Source organism: Schistosoma mansoni, chromosome 3 (assembly GCF_000237925.1).
Source record: "Schistosoma mansoni strain Puerto Rico chromosome 3, complete genome".
NCBI classification, from domain to species: Eukaryota; Metazoa; Platyhelminthes; class Trematoda; order Strigeidida; family Schistosomatidae; genus Schistosoma; species Schistosoma mansoni.
The window spans coordinates 15,535,490-15,548,617 of NC_031497.1; the positions used below are offsets into that span (position 1 = coordinate 15,535,490).

At 31.7% G+C, this 13,128-nt stretch overlaps 1 protein-coding gene across 3 annotated transcripts; it reads right to left on the reverse strand.

Annotated features, from left to right (window-relative positions):
* Nucleotides 1-759: 759 nt before the first annotated feature.
* Nucleotides 760-3,328, reverse strand: Smp_021340.1 (the record flags this gene model as incomplete). Of its 3 annotated transcripts, XM_018799390.1 has the most annotated exons (6): nt 760-2,443; nt 2,516-2,708; nt 2,801-2,915; nt 2,955-2,984; nt 3,023-3,155; nt 3,194-3,328. In XM_018799390.1, 6 exons carry the CDS (start codon nt 3,264-3,266, stop codon nt 2,085-2,087), a joined length of 903 nt encoding a protein of 300 aa, XP_018651185.1. The 3 variants fall into 3 exon arrangements, with proteins under 3 accessions (XP_018651185.1, XP_018651184.1, XP_018651183.1); XM_018799391.1 differs by having other exon boundaries at nt 2,085-2,708; nt 3,194-3,266; XM_018799392.1 differs by lacking the exons at nt 3,023-3,155; nt 3,194-3,328 and having other exon boundaries at nt 2,085-2,443; nt 2,955-3,015.
* Between the last annotated feature and the right edge of the window lie 9,800 nt (nt 3,329-13,128).

Sequence of the window (13,128 nt, forward strand, 5' to 3'; positions counted from 1 at the left end):
TGAGAGATTAACATACGGGAATAAAATTTTTCCTATGAGACCGAATATTCAGGAGAATCTGTCGGTAAACTGAACTGTAACATTTATGAAGCTAAGGAAGTATCATTGTTCACAATTTGCACAGCCTATGAAACACAGGTATGTCTTCAACACTGGAATGACTCAAGGTGGAAAACTGAGCAAATAAACTAGTCATCAAATTAAGGATGTATTAAAGCCATAGGAAAGCAAACAATGAGTGAAACTGCAACTACTTAAATACTAGGGTGGGTTATCACGTTATAATGAAAAGTAAGATGCCTTATATCACAAAATGTATAGCTTTACACTTTCTCTTTTATGATCGGTCAATCTGATCAAAAACGTGAACACATTGAACAAAATACATTGACTCAATTAGCCACAAAGAGTGAAAACATTCGTCCACCTGTAAAATGAGAAACTATAAAAACACATACTAGAATGCTGATGAATCGTAGTACTAAGGACAGTAATTTTGACTGCACAGGATTGTGAATTTTGTTAAGCTTGATAAATCTTTAGAAGATTCTAGAAATACAAAACAGTACACGTATGGAGTAATGACGAAATCAGTGTACACGACAGATACCAGTTGGTTAAAAACACTGAAACGATATTGTGCCAACCACCTAGTTAATCGAGACAAAACATAAATAGCCTCTAGCGCCCCCTATAGGGGATATATTCTGTTTTTCCCATCCGAATATCCCAATAACATAAACAAACGAAACGAGATATACAAAAGACGAAATGGTTGATTTGAACGAGATCAGTTGTTAAGAGACCCAATTAAATGGATCACAAATGAAACAGATTGAAAGCAGACAATATATAGACAATTTCAAAAGGATCAATATTATTACAAGCAAATTAGGGTATTAACATGGCAGATTGCCTTTAGGAAATAAACTTTGTTTACAATAGAACAGCTGCCATTGTAGGGATATTTCGAAATAACAACTTTAATGAGGAAAGAATTGTCTTATTTACAAACAGATCAATCAGGATTTATAAGTTTGTCACTTGAATATCAGTCAACATATAAGGTTTCTAACATTAAATGTACAAACAATCACAGCTAGCAAATTTGCTGCCGTTAAAAACTGGACAAAATCACTAAAAAATAATGCAAGTGCATTAAGCACCTACGCTGGATAGATGATCAGATTATCTTTAAAAGCATGTATACCCTTCGCAGAAAAATACTATACAAAGTTCATATTGGCATACATATGCGCACGACGCACGTTATAAAGCCGCTGCCGAAATTGCACGTGACTTGTAAGCTGGAAAAGACACGACGAGACGGTCCAGTAAATTCCAGAAATTTGCGTATAACACGAGATTCAGAAGGATAGTGACTCATTCATGAAAGACATATCTGGCATCCGCACAGAAACACTAGATGAGTACTCGAGAAATATACGACAACGAATAGAGTTGAAGGGGTTAGATAAACAGGGAAATATATTAAGCGGTTTAATTCAAAATCTGCTAGATACAGCAGGCAACTATGAGGGCTCTCGGATATTATTCAGTAAAATGCAAAATAGAGCAGAATCACAGTTTGCATTACGCACCAACAGTAGGAAGGATTAAGATAATTAAAAACAGGAAAGGGAATGTGCGTTTAAAACTAATATGTCAGTAGAAGTATGAGAACAGTCCTAATTATCAATTACAATTTACTCAAAAGTTTCTAAAAACTCGTAGTCACTACCTAATTGACATGACCAGCGACAGTAAATACTTACCGAGAACTGAGAATAAATAAAGTTCAGAATACGTATGATGATAGAAGATAAATGTCGAGCTGCTACAAATTAGTAATGTTTTTAACAAAGCGAGAATTCCAGACCACATAATTGAGCACATAAATAAACTGTACTATGAATGAACACAATGTGAGGAAACTGATTGGCACGCTGTGACTGAAAGCCGTCGAAATGTCCAATTTGCAGCATTGACTATGATGCACGCAAATGAAAAAAATTCTGAGTAGAATGAACAACAAACAGTTGACGAAGGAAATAACAGGATGATCGAGTACAAATTTAACATATCTAGCAAGCCCTGCATACCTTGTTTGAATATGCTGACACACATTGAGATCTATCATTGGTACAATAAGTTAGTGAGTTTTCATTTGGAGATACAACACCATTTGAAGATATAGTGATTTCCTCGAATCCTGAATCTGAACTACTTGCATCGAAAGCATCCAAACCGACAGGTGAACTGCTTATAGTGCCAATGGGTGAACTGAGACTTCTGTGTTTGGATATGTGTAAAACAAAGTTTGGATCATTAACACATGTGTTGAGACCTGCTGCTGCTGTATTAGATAGTTGTGTATTGTTATTTAAAGATTGTGCAGTTATGTTAGATAAAGAACCAGATCGTAAATCCATTTCAGAATCGTCTGTAAAGAAATAAGATAGTATTTTAGTATCATAGGAACCATTATAAAGCCGCTCAATGAAATAAATCTTACCTGAAGATGTAGTCGCAATAGAACACTCGGAACAATTGCGATTTCTTTCTTTCCAACTCTGTAGTTTTAGTGAACGACTTCGTTTCTCCTCCAACTTTTTTCTCAGAGCCTGGCGTCGTTTCAGCAACTGAACACATCTTTGTTTCTCACTATCTTCATAGACCTCGAGACACTGCTTTTTCTGTTTTAAAAGCTGGACAATAAAAAAACATAGATATGGATACGCAAAGTTTTCGAAAATAACATATTACAAATAATGCAAAAGCATTTATTCATGAAACGTACTTGTATAGTAGCTGTTGCCTTTTTTAGAACTGTAAGCATAGTTATTCTTGGTACGTCATTGTCGAAATTTAGGTGCTCTCTTAGAGTCTCCATACATGTACGAAGGTGAGCACGGCTGCAGAAATTGGGTTTACATTTTCATTTATCAACTTACCGACTTTTCTCAAGCTCATTGTGTGTGCATCTAAATGAATTTTAGGATTTTCTGAAGAAAAAGCTTACCTCACAGAAGTGACTGGTCGTTTTTGTGAACTATAACTGTGAGGACAGGAGTATGATGAATGTGTTTCATCGTAGTTTCTCTGAGATCTATGTTCCCATTTATCGGTACTATGGGAATATCGATGTAATGTTTCTAGATGAAATAGTAAAATTTAGTACTCTTCATCTTACCTTCTTCATCCAACTTCTTGGCAGCTTGTAAAAGTAATAGAAGACCATTTTTCTGTGGATGGCTAACGGACATGGACAAACACCAGACAGGAATACGTCAACTACGTCCACTGCCTTTTTATTCCAGCATGAATCGTTTTTCTGCCTTGACCTTGGTTTATATAGCAAAGACCTTGTGTTTTGATTGGCTTTCACATTAGTTACAAATAGTCGATAAACAAGCTGATTTCGTTTGTCAAGCATATTAGCTATGACAATATGTAGTAACCAATCAAATTCGTTTAAATAAGAGCTACTATATTTTAACGAATTAAAATGGAAAGATTTGGTCTGAGTGAATACTTCATTTGCTGTTTCCTTGTACCATTCGAAAGGCAGGTTGGTGGAAAGCATAACAGGCTACATTGGGCTGAACCACATGATCCACCACATTTAAAGGGATAATTTGCGCAGATAACAACGACAGCTTTAACCCGTGGCTTGAGAGCCCTAGACTGTTAACCTCCGTGATTTTCCTTAAATTTGGGTTTAAGCCTGGTATACTTACGTAACTGAACGTGGTTAATTATAATAATTCATATAACTGGTTGAGATTTGTAGCTCAGGTGGATGACTTTGATGGAGTTTTGTTCTCTGAGCTGGATGGTTTGGTCGTGGAGCTTTCTACCAAAAGTTTGTACTGATGATATCGTTCAGAAGAACTATAAAAACTCCACAACCAAACCATCTAGCTCAGAGAATAAAACTCCATCAAAATTCATATAACTATTGCATTTGAATAATGTAAGATCCCGCTAACAAAATAGCATATAACTAAGGGAAATACCATTTTATACAACATAATGATGTATTTAAAACAATACTTTGTTGTGAATGAGTTACAGGTAGAGTATTCGTTGAAAATTTTCGAAATTATATCACCTCTCGATTATAAACAATATTGGGTCATAATGTGTTTTGAAATAAGAATTTTAAGGAATAAACAACTGATTTCAAACAAATTATTATAACCTTATGGTAGAATTTCAATCTTTTAAATACTTGGTATCGATTTATCTAAGTTTATGATATGATGTAAATAATTTGGCTCCTTATGACTGATCATTACGAACAAAGTATTGATGACATCTAGATACAAATGTCCAATATTTAAATTACTTCATTTTGACATTTAAATACTTATAGCTTCAGTTTAGTTTAAGAAAAGGTATAAAAAACGAATGAGTAGTATATATAACCAGATAATGATAGTATGGCTAGAATATAGATTATCCTTAATAGGGGTATCACTGAAAGGGTTGTGATTATACGGATTTCATTTACTTGCTTACAAATAACATAAACAGCATCACACACTGAATCCAAAAGAATCCCAATGGACGGTATCAATCTATAGAAAGATGTATATATTATTCTATCAATTACTCACTAATAAGTAACTATGGTTCAAACTTCATGATACTAAATGTAAATGTTTGCAAATGAAGGCTAACATAGCAATGAGTACGGTTTATCCCTCTGTTATATATAATACGGTATTGAAAGGCCTTTGTATTTCTCTTGACGTGCACGGATTATCATGTTTTGAATGGGGTTAAACAAGAGGAGAGTTGTGAATGAATCAGAGGTCTTATTATATATGATAAAACAAAACTAGTCCGGAGAATATGTAAAGATGATCATCACCATTTCCTACTAGACTAGTTCATGTTAATTACTTGACTGACATTGAAATGATTCGAAGGAATCATCAGGAATGCCTAGACGTAGGTTTCAGTCTGGACAGAACTAGTAAACAAAAGCGTTTCTGGAAGAACGAACATTGATCATAGTATTCTAACCAAGTTCATCATTTGTCACAGCCACAGACACTACAGTTTAGCTAGTTAGTGAGTTAGTTTACAAACTACCTATTACTTAAAACCCCCTAAAATCCCAAGAGTTGCAATCTGATGTAGGATCAAATGGATTATAAGTTACATTATATCCTATCATCACTAAGAGTGGACATCATAAGATTTGTTTTTACTCAACGATCAACAACACTCAAACTACATTCAGTTCAAAATTTTCTCACAGTATGCTGTAAAAGAAAACAACAACTATTCATTTGTCATAACTTTCCTCATTACTAAGGTTTTGACCTATTTGAAATCAGATTTTACCTACGTACGTTTGAGTAACCAAATGTTTGATAGTTTAGAACAAAAAATCTGCACATAAGACCAGAGTATATGACCACAAATAGCCATATCGTGATTTCTCGAACTTACCCTTTGACCTTGTAATAGTGTGGTTGACGCTACTTACAAGATTTCTTGTAAGTAGTATGTAGCAGAACGTGACCTCAAAGCTATCACAGTCACCAGATGGAAAGGCGGTGTTAATGTCTAAATTCAACCGATCCACAATGTTGCGCGATCATTTTCCATTGTCTATAGTGGGTAACTGCCTCACACCGGACACAGTTGAACTCTGCTGGCCACGGCTTCTCCTTAGAACTCCGAGAATTACCTCTAGAAGCTAGTCACTAGTGAGCACATGATAATTTTTCAGTTTGAGGTTGTGTAGATTGTTGAATTTCATTGAAATCATGAATCTATCAATATTAGACCACCGGTGCTCCCTGATTTTCAATGTTGTTCTAACATTGGTCAGCTCATGATCTCAAAGAACTTCAACGATCTCCACAACCTCAAACTGAAGAAACTTTGTAATCTATCAAATAAATCTCTATTCCTCCTGTTAATTTGTTCTATAGGCGGCCTGCTTGAATATCTGGGCTACCTGTTTCTGCCATCTAGATATTTCGACAAGTTATCTGTCTTTTGTTTGTTTCAACAGACCATTATGTCAGTTAATTTGATAATCTGTTCAGATGTGTTTGTGAAAGGTTCACGACCTTTCGCTGTACAAGTTAGGAAAGAGCACAATCGGAGACATTGTGTTTGCTAGCAATATACATCGAAAAAAATGTACATCATTCAGATGTCGATTCCTGAACTGCTAACATCTAATTGGTGATCACTCAATATTTATCGTCAGTATCTATCAAGAAATAAGAAACGGTAACTTGTTAAAATACTTTGCTTTGATAACTCTATATTTACCAAAAATATAATATAGAATATAGCTAATAATACCAATGATAATGATACAGCAGTATCAAAGGGGCGTTAAATTGTGTAAGTGTTGTGTAATCACAAACGATTATTATAGAATTTGATGCTTCATAACCTCTTATTATGTTAGGTTACGTACCGGTACTAGGATTTATCAATCTAGACTATTTTCAAATGATTTGAATTCATTTTTCAACGTTCAGTCACATTTAAACTGAGTTAAAACTACATTATGCTTATGGTCAAATAATAATCACCATTGAATAATGTGGCATATCAAACAATGATGGCTACATCATTAGTTCAGACAGTCTGTTCTTAATATTAAGTAACCTAGTGTTTAAGTTTAGATATTCAGACTTGTGAGTAACATGAATCTTGTCTATGAAACCTTGAATACAGTTTATCTATTATGTATTGTTTAATTAGTTATTTGAAAATTGTTTTATCATAATAGTTTTTAGTGGCCTTTGAAGTTATGGATGGTCACTAGTTTCTAATAATCTTCCAGTTGACATCAGTTTACAATAAAAATCATCTTCAGACTATACAAATCGCAACCTCAAAGAAACACTTCAGCAGATAAAATGGATAATTAATTATTGAGATTCTAAACGTTGCATAAGTGGGTGGAAAACTATATTTTTTGATTCATTTTCGTCTCGGTTCTTTGTTATTCACTCCAGTTAATTTTATCCTTTTTGGATGTTTTCTTAGATCCACATTGTCTATTTTCTAAAAGTTTAGTCACTAAATTGAAAGAAAGCAATACTTGGTGACCTAACTAATAATTGTACTAAGAATCTGCCAAAGTATGTGATAATGAAGGTAATTGATGTGAAGAGCTATCAAGAGCTGGAAGGCAGTTAAGAATCGAGGAACACCAAAGAGTTGTTTTTTCCCAATTGACAACTTTTCAACATTGGCGACTAACAACCCTAACACAACGGATTAAATCATGAATGTTCAAGTCTTGTGATGGACATGCCAAAGTTAGATTTTTCTGGGAGAATTAAACGCTTTTCAACATTATAAATTTATTTGATGTCTTATATACCATTATCTTCAACTATTTTAAACATTCGAAAATCCTTCGGAAAACCACTTGTGAACAAATAACTTCTTAGCTATCTATCGAAGTTGTTTCATTAAAATGGCTTATTATATATATATATATATATATATATGTATATCGCGCAGTCAGGTGCTTTGAATTATAAACATCTTTCCTGAGATGACGAATATGTAAAAGTCACAGCAGTTTTAGTCGTGGTTGGTATGTAGTACATATTGATTGAAGTGATACTGTTGTTATAAAAATACCATCGGTAATACATAAATAGCTATAATAATAATAATAATAATAATAAGACTCATCCTTTTATGCACCAAAATACTGAAGACTAACGATGAGAAATAGTGAGAGTACTTAACAGTAGGCATTCAACTTCATACCATATAGTAACAAGAAGTTAATTCATTCTATTTTTGAATAATTTAGCAGTAGGCAAACCTTCTGTTTAGTGTACACAAGTTTGTGTCATATAATGGCAATATCGAAACAGTTCTTAAAAGACGAACATGTCCTAATCAAGACTGATCGGTTTCCAAACCATTACAAAGTAAATGATAAATTTGCATGTTATAGAATGACTAAGTACCTGTATAACCATTTGTTGTGTCCTGTAGACATAACTGGTTATTCACTCCTGCATAAATGAACAAAGATCGATACAGCTTAATGTAAAGAAGAGAGCAAGTGTTCAAATAAATATTGACTAAAACAACAAAATAAATAAACAACAAATACAACTAATAATTTCACCATTGATTCAAAAACTATCAAAATATAAATAGTTTAGGCCATATAATAACATTTATTCATTTTTTTCGATACTGTGTTATAATCATTGTTTTATAAATTATTTAAAAGAAATAGATTGTGAGGGTAATAGTGGAAGCCAGAACATGAATTTTGTTCTATTTGAGACTTATTAATTGAATTTACCTGAATTCCAGTATTGTTTATGCATGGACTCGAACTCACGACAAAGCCTATTGTGTTATCCACTGAGTTACTAAGTTCAGGTAGTTATCAGTTTGTATAATAGAGATGAATTTTATTTTATTTGTAATGGTCTAAATCTTTACGTTGTTATTATTGTTGTAACTAGTGCTAAAGATTGATTTATAGTCAGTCTCTTTTGATTTGTATACATTTAATATTCAACTTTACTTAATAACCTGTGACTTAATGGTATTATCAAAATATTCCACTTAACATGGACATATATCAAGAAGAATTGATTAAGACCCAATTCTTAACGTTAACAGCTATGAGAAGATCCGAACTCTTACAAAATTGAAAAGATTATTAAAATACTTTGAAGAAAAGATCTAGGAAAGATATGACAGTTAAAGTAAATATATCTAGAAATCGTTACACTGAACATTTCCATTCCTTTTTTGAAATATCCACTTCTCAAGAAAAAAAAATATTGAATGAACGTATGTTAGGTAGGTCATTTTTTGTATTAATTTAACTGTTTCAGTAGATATAATGAAACTGAAATAGACATCCAACAATAAGTTGATAAGAATACCGATTCATATAATGATAATAACTATTATTACTATTTTGGTTACTGGTTACATTTTCTGCATGTACTTCAATTTATCTCATATAATTTCTTTTTCTTCTAACAATAGCAAACTATGCAAAGATGGATAGTGGTTAGCAGTGGACGCGCGTTTCGTCTTATTTGGGACTGGTCAGCTTGATGTACCCGCATCTCAGAGTTAAAGTTCACTCTTGGACTCGAACCCAGTACCTTTCGCTTCAATGGGAAGATTCAAACAAGTAGTACTATATGAATAGCAAACTATATCTAAACAATTAAATTCAATATTTGTTCAGTTTTATTCTTAAAACAAATCGGAATCTTACTATATGATTACATAACAATGTAAAAGGTAAATACTGAAAATAAATTCACTATCGATTACAATACATCTAATATTCATTCAAAGAATACTATAATGTAAGAGGGAGGGTTTGTGTGTGTAAAATAGAGTAAAAGAGGCCATGAACACATAAATGCATGATCACGAATATGTCATATTATTAAGGAAATAGTAGTATTGCCTGTAATTGTGATAATCATTGTCTCATTTCATCAATAAACATTTCAAAAGAAAAAAAAGATTTGTTATGTTGCGTATTTCACTGATGATAAAATATGATTTATACGCAGTATTTTCACATGATAAGCACACAAAATTCACTCATCAGTCAATCGTCCTTAATATATGTGTATACGCATTTTTAAAAGTTTTATCAGAGTGTACGCTGATAACTTGCTCTTTATTTATGTTTATTAGATTATTGATTAATTTGTTGATCGACCGACAGATCAATAAATTGTGTGATTATTTATCCAATTATATGTTCGTAAATCTTTCTCAAGGCTAATAATCAAAAAAATATTTTTGATCTATAATAAATGTAATTGAGAAAATAACTTCATGCACTGCACAGTTTTATTGTGTGTTCATCTTTTATATTATTAGTAGTAAAATATAATTATTAAATGTTATTAAATGCTAGTCATGGTTCTACATAGTGGGTTCGAGTTCCAATTCCAACATTTCGCAATGGATAAAGAAAGATCGAGTTGACAGTACTTCAATGGCTAACATCAAATTAAGCCTTTTTTAAAACTCAAAACTGATTCAACATAATATCATTTGAATGTGTAAAATAACTTCCAGATTACATCTTAGTAAGATCTGAGAACTATACAGTAAATATTTAATTTGCAAAATGTCAATCAATTGTCTCAGACTTGATTGTTACTTAGTTTTCATACCAATCATTCTCTGTTCTTATTCTCTTTCCTTCGATCTTCTTAACCTTCTACCAACAGGTATTTCACTTTCAATCTTATTGTACATACTAATTATTTCTATCAACATGAGTAACACACACACCACAACAGTATCGAGATTGTAATTAAAGTAAAATTCTCTTGTTTTGTTAAAGACTTGAGTACCTCTATGTAAATTTTCTTTTATTTAGAAAATCTAAATTCAGTTGAGTTTTTAATAGATAAAGCTTATTAACATGTAAATAAACACTACATATGTGTACATTATCAAAAAGGAAGGTTGATTACATGCAAGATTCAATCAAATTTAAAAGTAATATAATATAATCAATAAAATCAAACAAAGTAATGATAATTATTCAATTAAGTGAAATACTGTACAGAATGGTATATATATGAAAAATATGGAGATAGTCAAAGGAATATTCCAGAAACCAAAATTCATTGTTGGGATACATACGATTTTGTAAAAACTAAATGAACCAAGTATTAAAAGTATTTAAATCAAAAGATAAACATTTTATAAAAGAGAGAATATTAGGTAATAACATATTTAGATTTTGGAGAAATATATAACTCTTCGGGATCATTTACAAATAAATATCAAAAAAGTACAAGTATTTATAAACAATTGTCTACACAAGATACTCAATGTCAGTTGACTGGATGCCATCAACAACAGCCTGCTTTAGCAGAGAACAGTCTAGCTTCCAACTGAAGAGGAAATTAAGATAAGAAGTTGGAAGTGGATAGGACATACATTGAGAAAATCACAAAACTGCATCACGAGGCATGCCCTAACTTGGAATCCGGAAGGAAGGAGGAAAAGAGGAAGGCCAAAGAACACATTATGTCGGGAAATATAAGCAGATATGAAAAGGAGGGATGTTAACTGAAAAGAACTGGGAGGGATTGCCCAGGACAGGGTTGGATGGAGAGTGTTGGTGGGTGGCCTATGATTTTCCACAAAAGGTAACAGACGTAAGTAAGTAAGCGAGTATTTATTCCCTTTTGGTAATAATTATTTAATAATGAAAAACCAGAATATAGTTGATTATTTTGTTGTCAGTAGCTAAAATGGAACCATTAAACAGGTAAGTATGAACTCTGGTGATTTTATTTCTTTATGCTCTTCTACATTGTCTAAGTTTTTCCCTTCTCCTCCCTTCCTTCTTAACTTTCGCCTTTATTTTCTACAATTATGTTCTTCTTCTTTTGCTTCGCCTCCTGCTCATTTTTCTCACTTCTTGTCTTCTTTGTTTCTCTTTTTCATCTCTTTTTCCTAATTCTTCTATCTCTTCAATCAAGCATTCAATATTTTTTTTAAAGCTGTGAACAATTAGTCATTGAGTTATTCGTGGTGAATGTAACAACTACTTATTCGCATACACACAATCATAGTGAATAAATTCTAGAACTCTTGATCTTGTGTTCTTACTAGATTAACATAGTAATGTATGATTAAAATTTTTACTATTGTTCCCATTTTGATTGTTCAAATACTTTAACTGTATAATATAAATTTGGACAAAAAGTTATTGGTAGCATTTCGGGAAGTATTTAAAAACGACTTTAAAGATACTGTACATAACTAGTATACATCAAAGACTATCATCCCGTGTTTATCTTTCATAACAGAAATATTATGTTAATTTTTAATGGAAAACTCAAATATGTTTATTGACTCTTTACCAAGTCATTTCTAGTGTTTACCTTCATTTGGAAAGTTGAATTAAGTCATATACATTTATTTATTAAGAATGATTCATTTTTCATTAGTTTATATTTTCCACTGAATGATTTCAGTTTTAGTCACATCCTTAAAGTAAACAGACGAATAATGATTTTGTTCCCTTTTTTTTCTTCAGATCAATGAATAAGGTAAATTATCTTTCAATAACTAATGCTATACTCCATATTCTTATATGGTCAACATTCAACTTAAACTATATCCTTGAATAAACAACCTTATTTAATTATTATTATTATTATTATTATTGTTAATTTAATTATTTATTTACTACATAAGAAATGATAAAATCTTTATTGTTGAAAATGAATTTAATCTTTATTTTATTTTCTAAAATGCTTGACAGATATCTATCTGCTAACCATATTCATTTTTTTCTTCTAAAACAACAAATGAAACCAACATTTATCTCAACACATTGATTCACATCGATATATAAATAAATAAACAGTGAAATAAAATAGAACATTCTTAATAAACAAGTCATAAACAAGTCATTTCAGTTGATTTCTTTGATGAACTCAGTTCAACAAAAGAAACGAAATGATAACAGAATGTAGAATAAACAAGTAAACAGTTTAATACACATACATACATACACACAAATGATGTCTAAAAAACGATACACGTTTAAAATTATTGTAACTCTTATAATTATATGGAAATTAAAAGACATACAGAGGGTTTCTATTTTGTAAAATGGTGCTTTTATGATTTTGTTCTAGTTCACCAATCTTTTTCTTTATTGTTAATCATTGATTTAAGGTGAAAGATATAGATAGTGGACAGAGTGAAAATGTTTATTTTCCTCTCTTTATAAATTTGATTATTTTCTACATTACCTTCAAATCAGATTCAGAGAGATTGACTTGTTTTATTTGTAGGTAGCCATAGTTCAGAACCGTACATTCATCACTACACATTGAGATAAAGATCAGGATATTTCAGTCTTACAGAAAGTACAATAAGATTGAACTACTGAGCCAATCAATGTTCAATGGTTCATAATCTTACTTCCATTAAAATAGTCCAACTATCATCCAGTCCCATCTTTTCATCATCAATATGACTGAACTACGCCATTCATGAAATTCTATTACGAATTCGTGAACTTAGCACGGTTATTAGTTTAAATCAGATGATCATAGTATACGTTGGTGGAATATAGGTAATGAA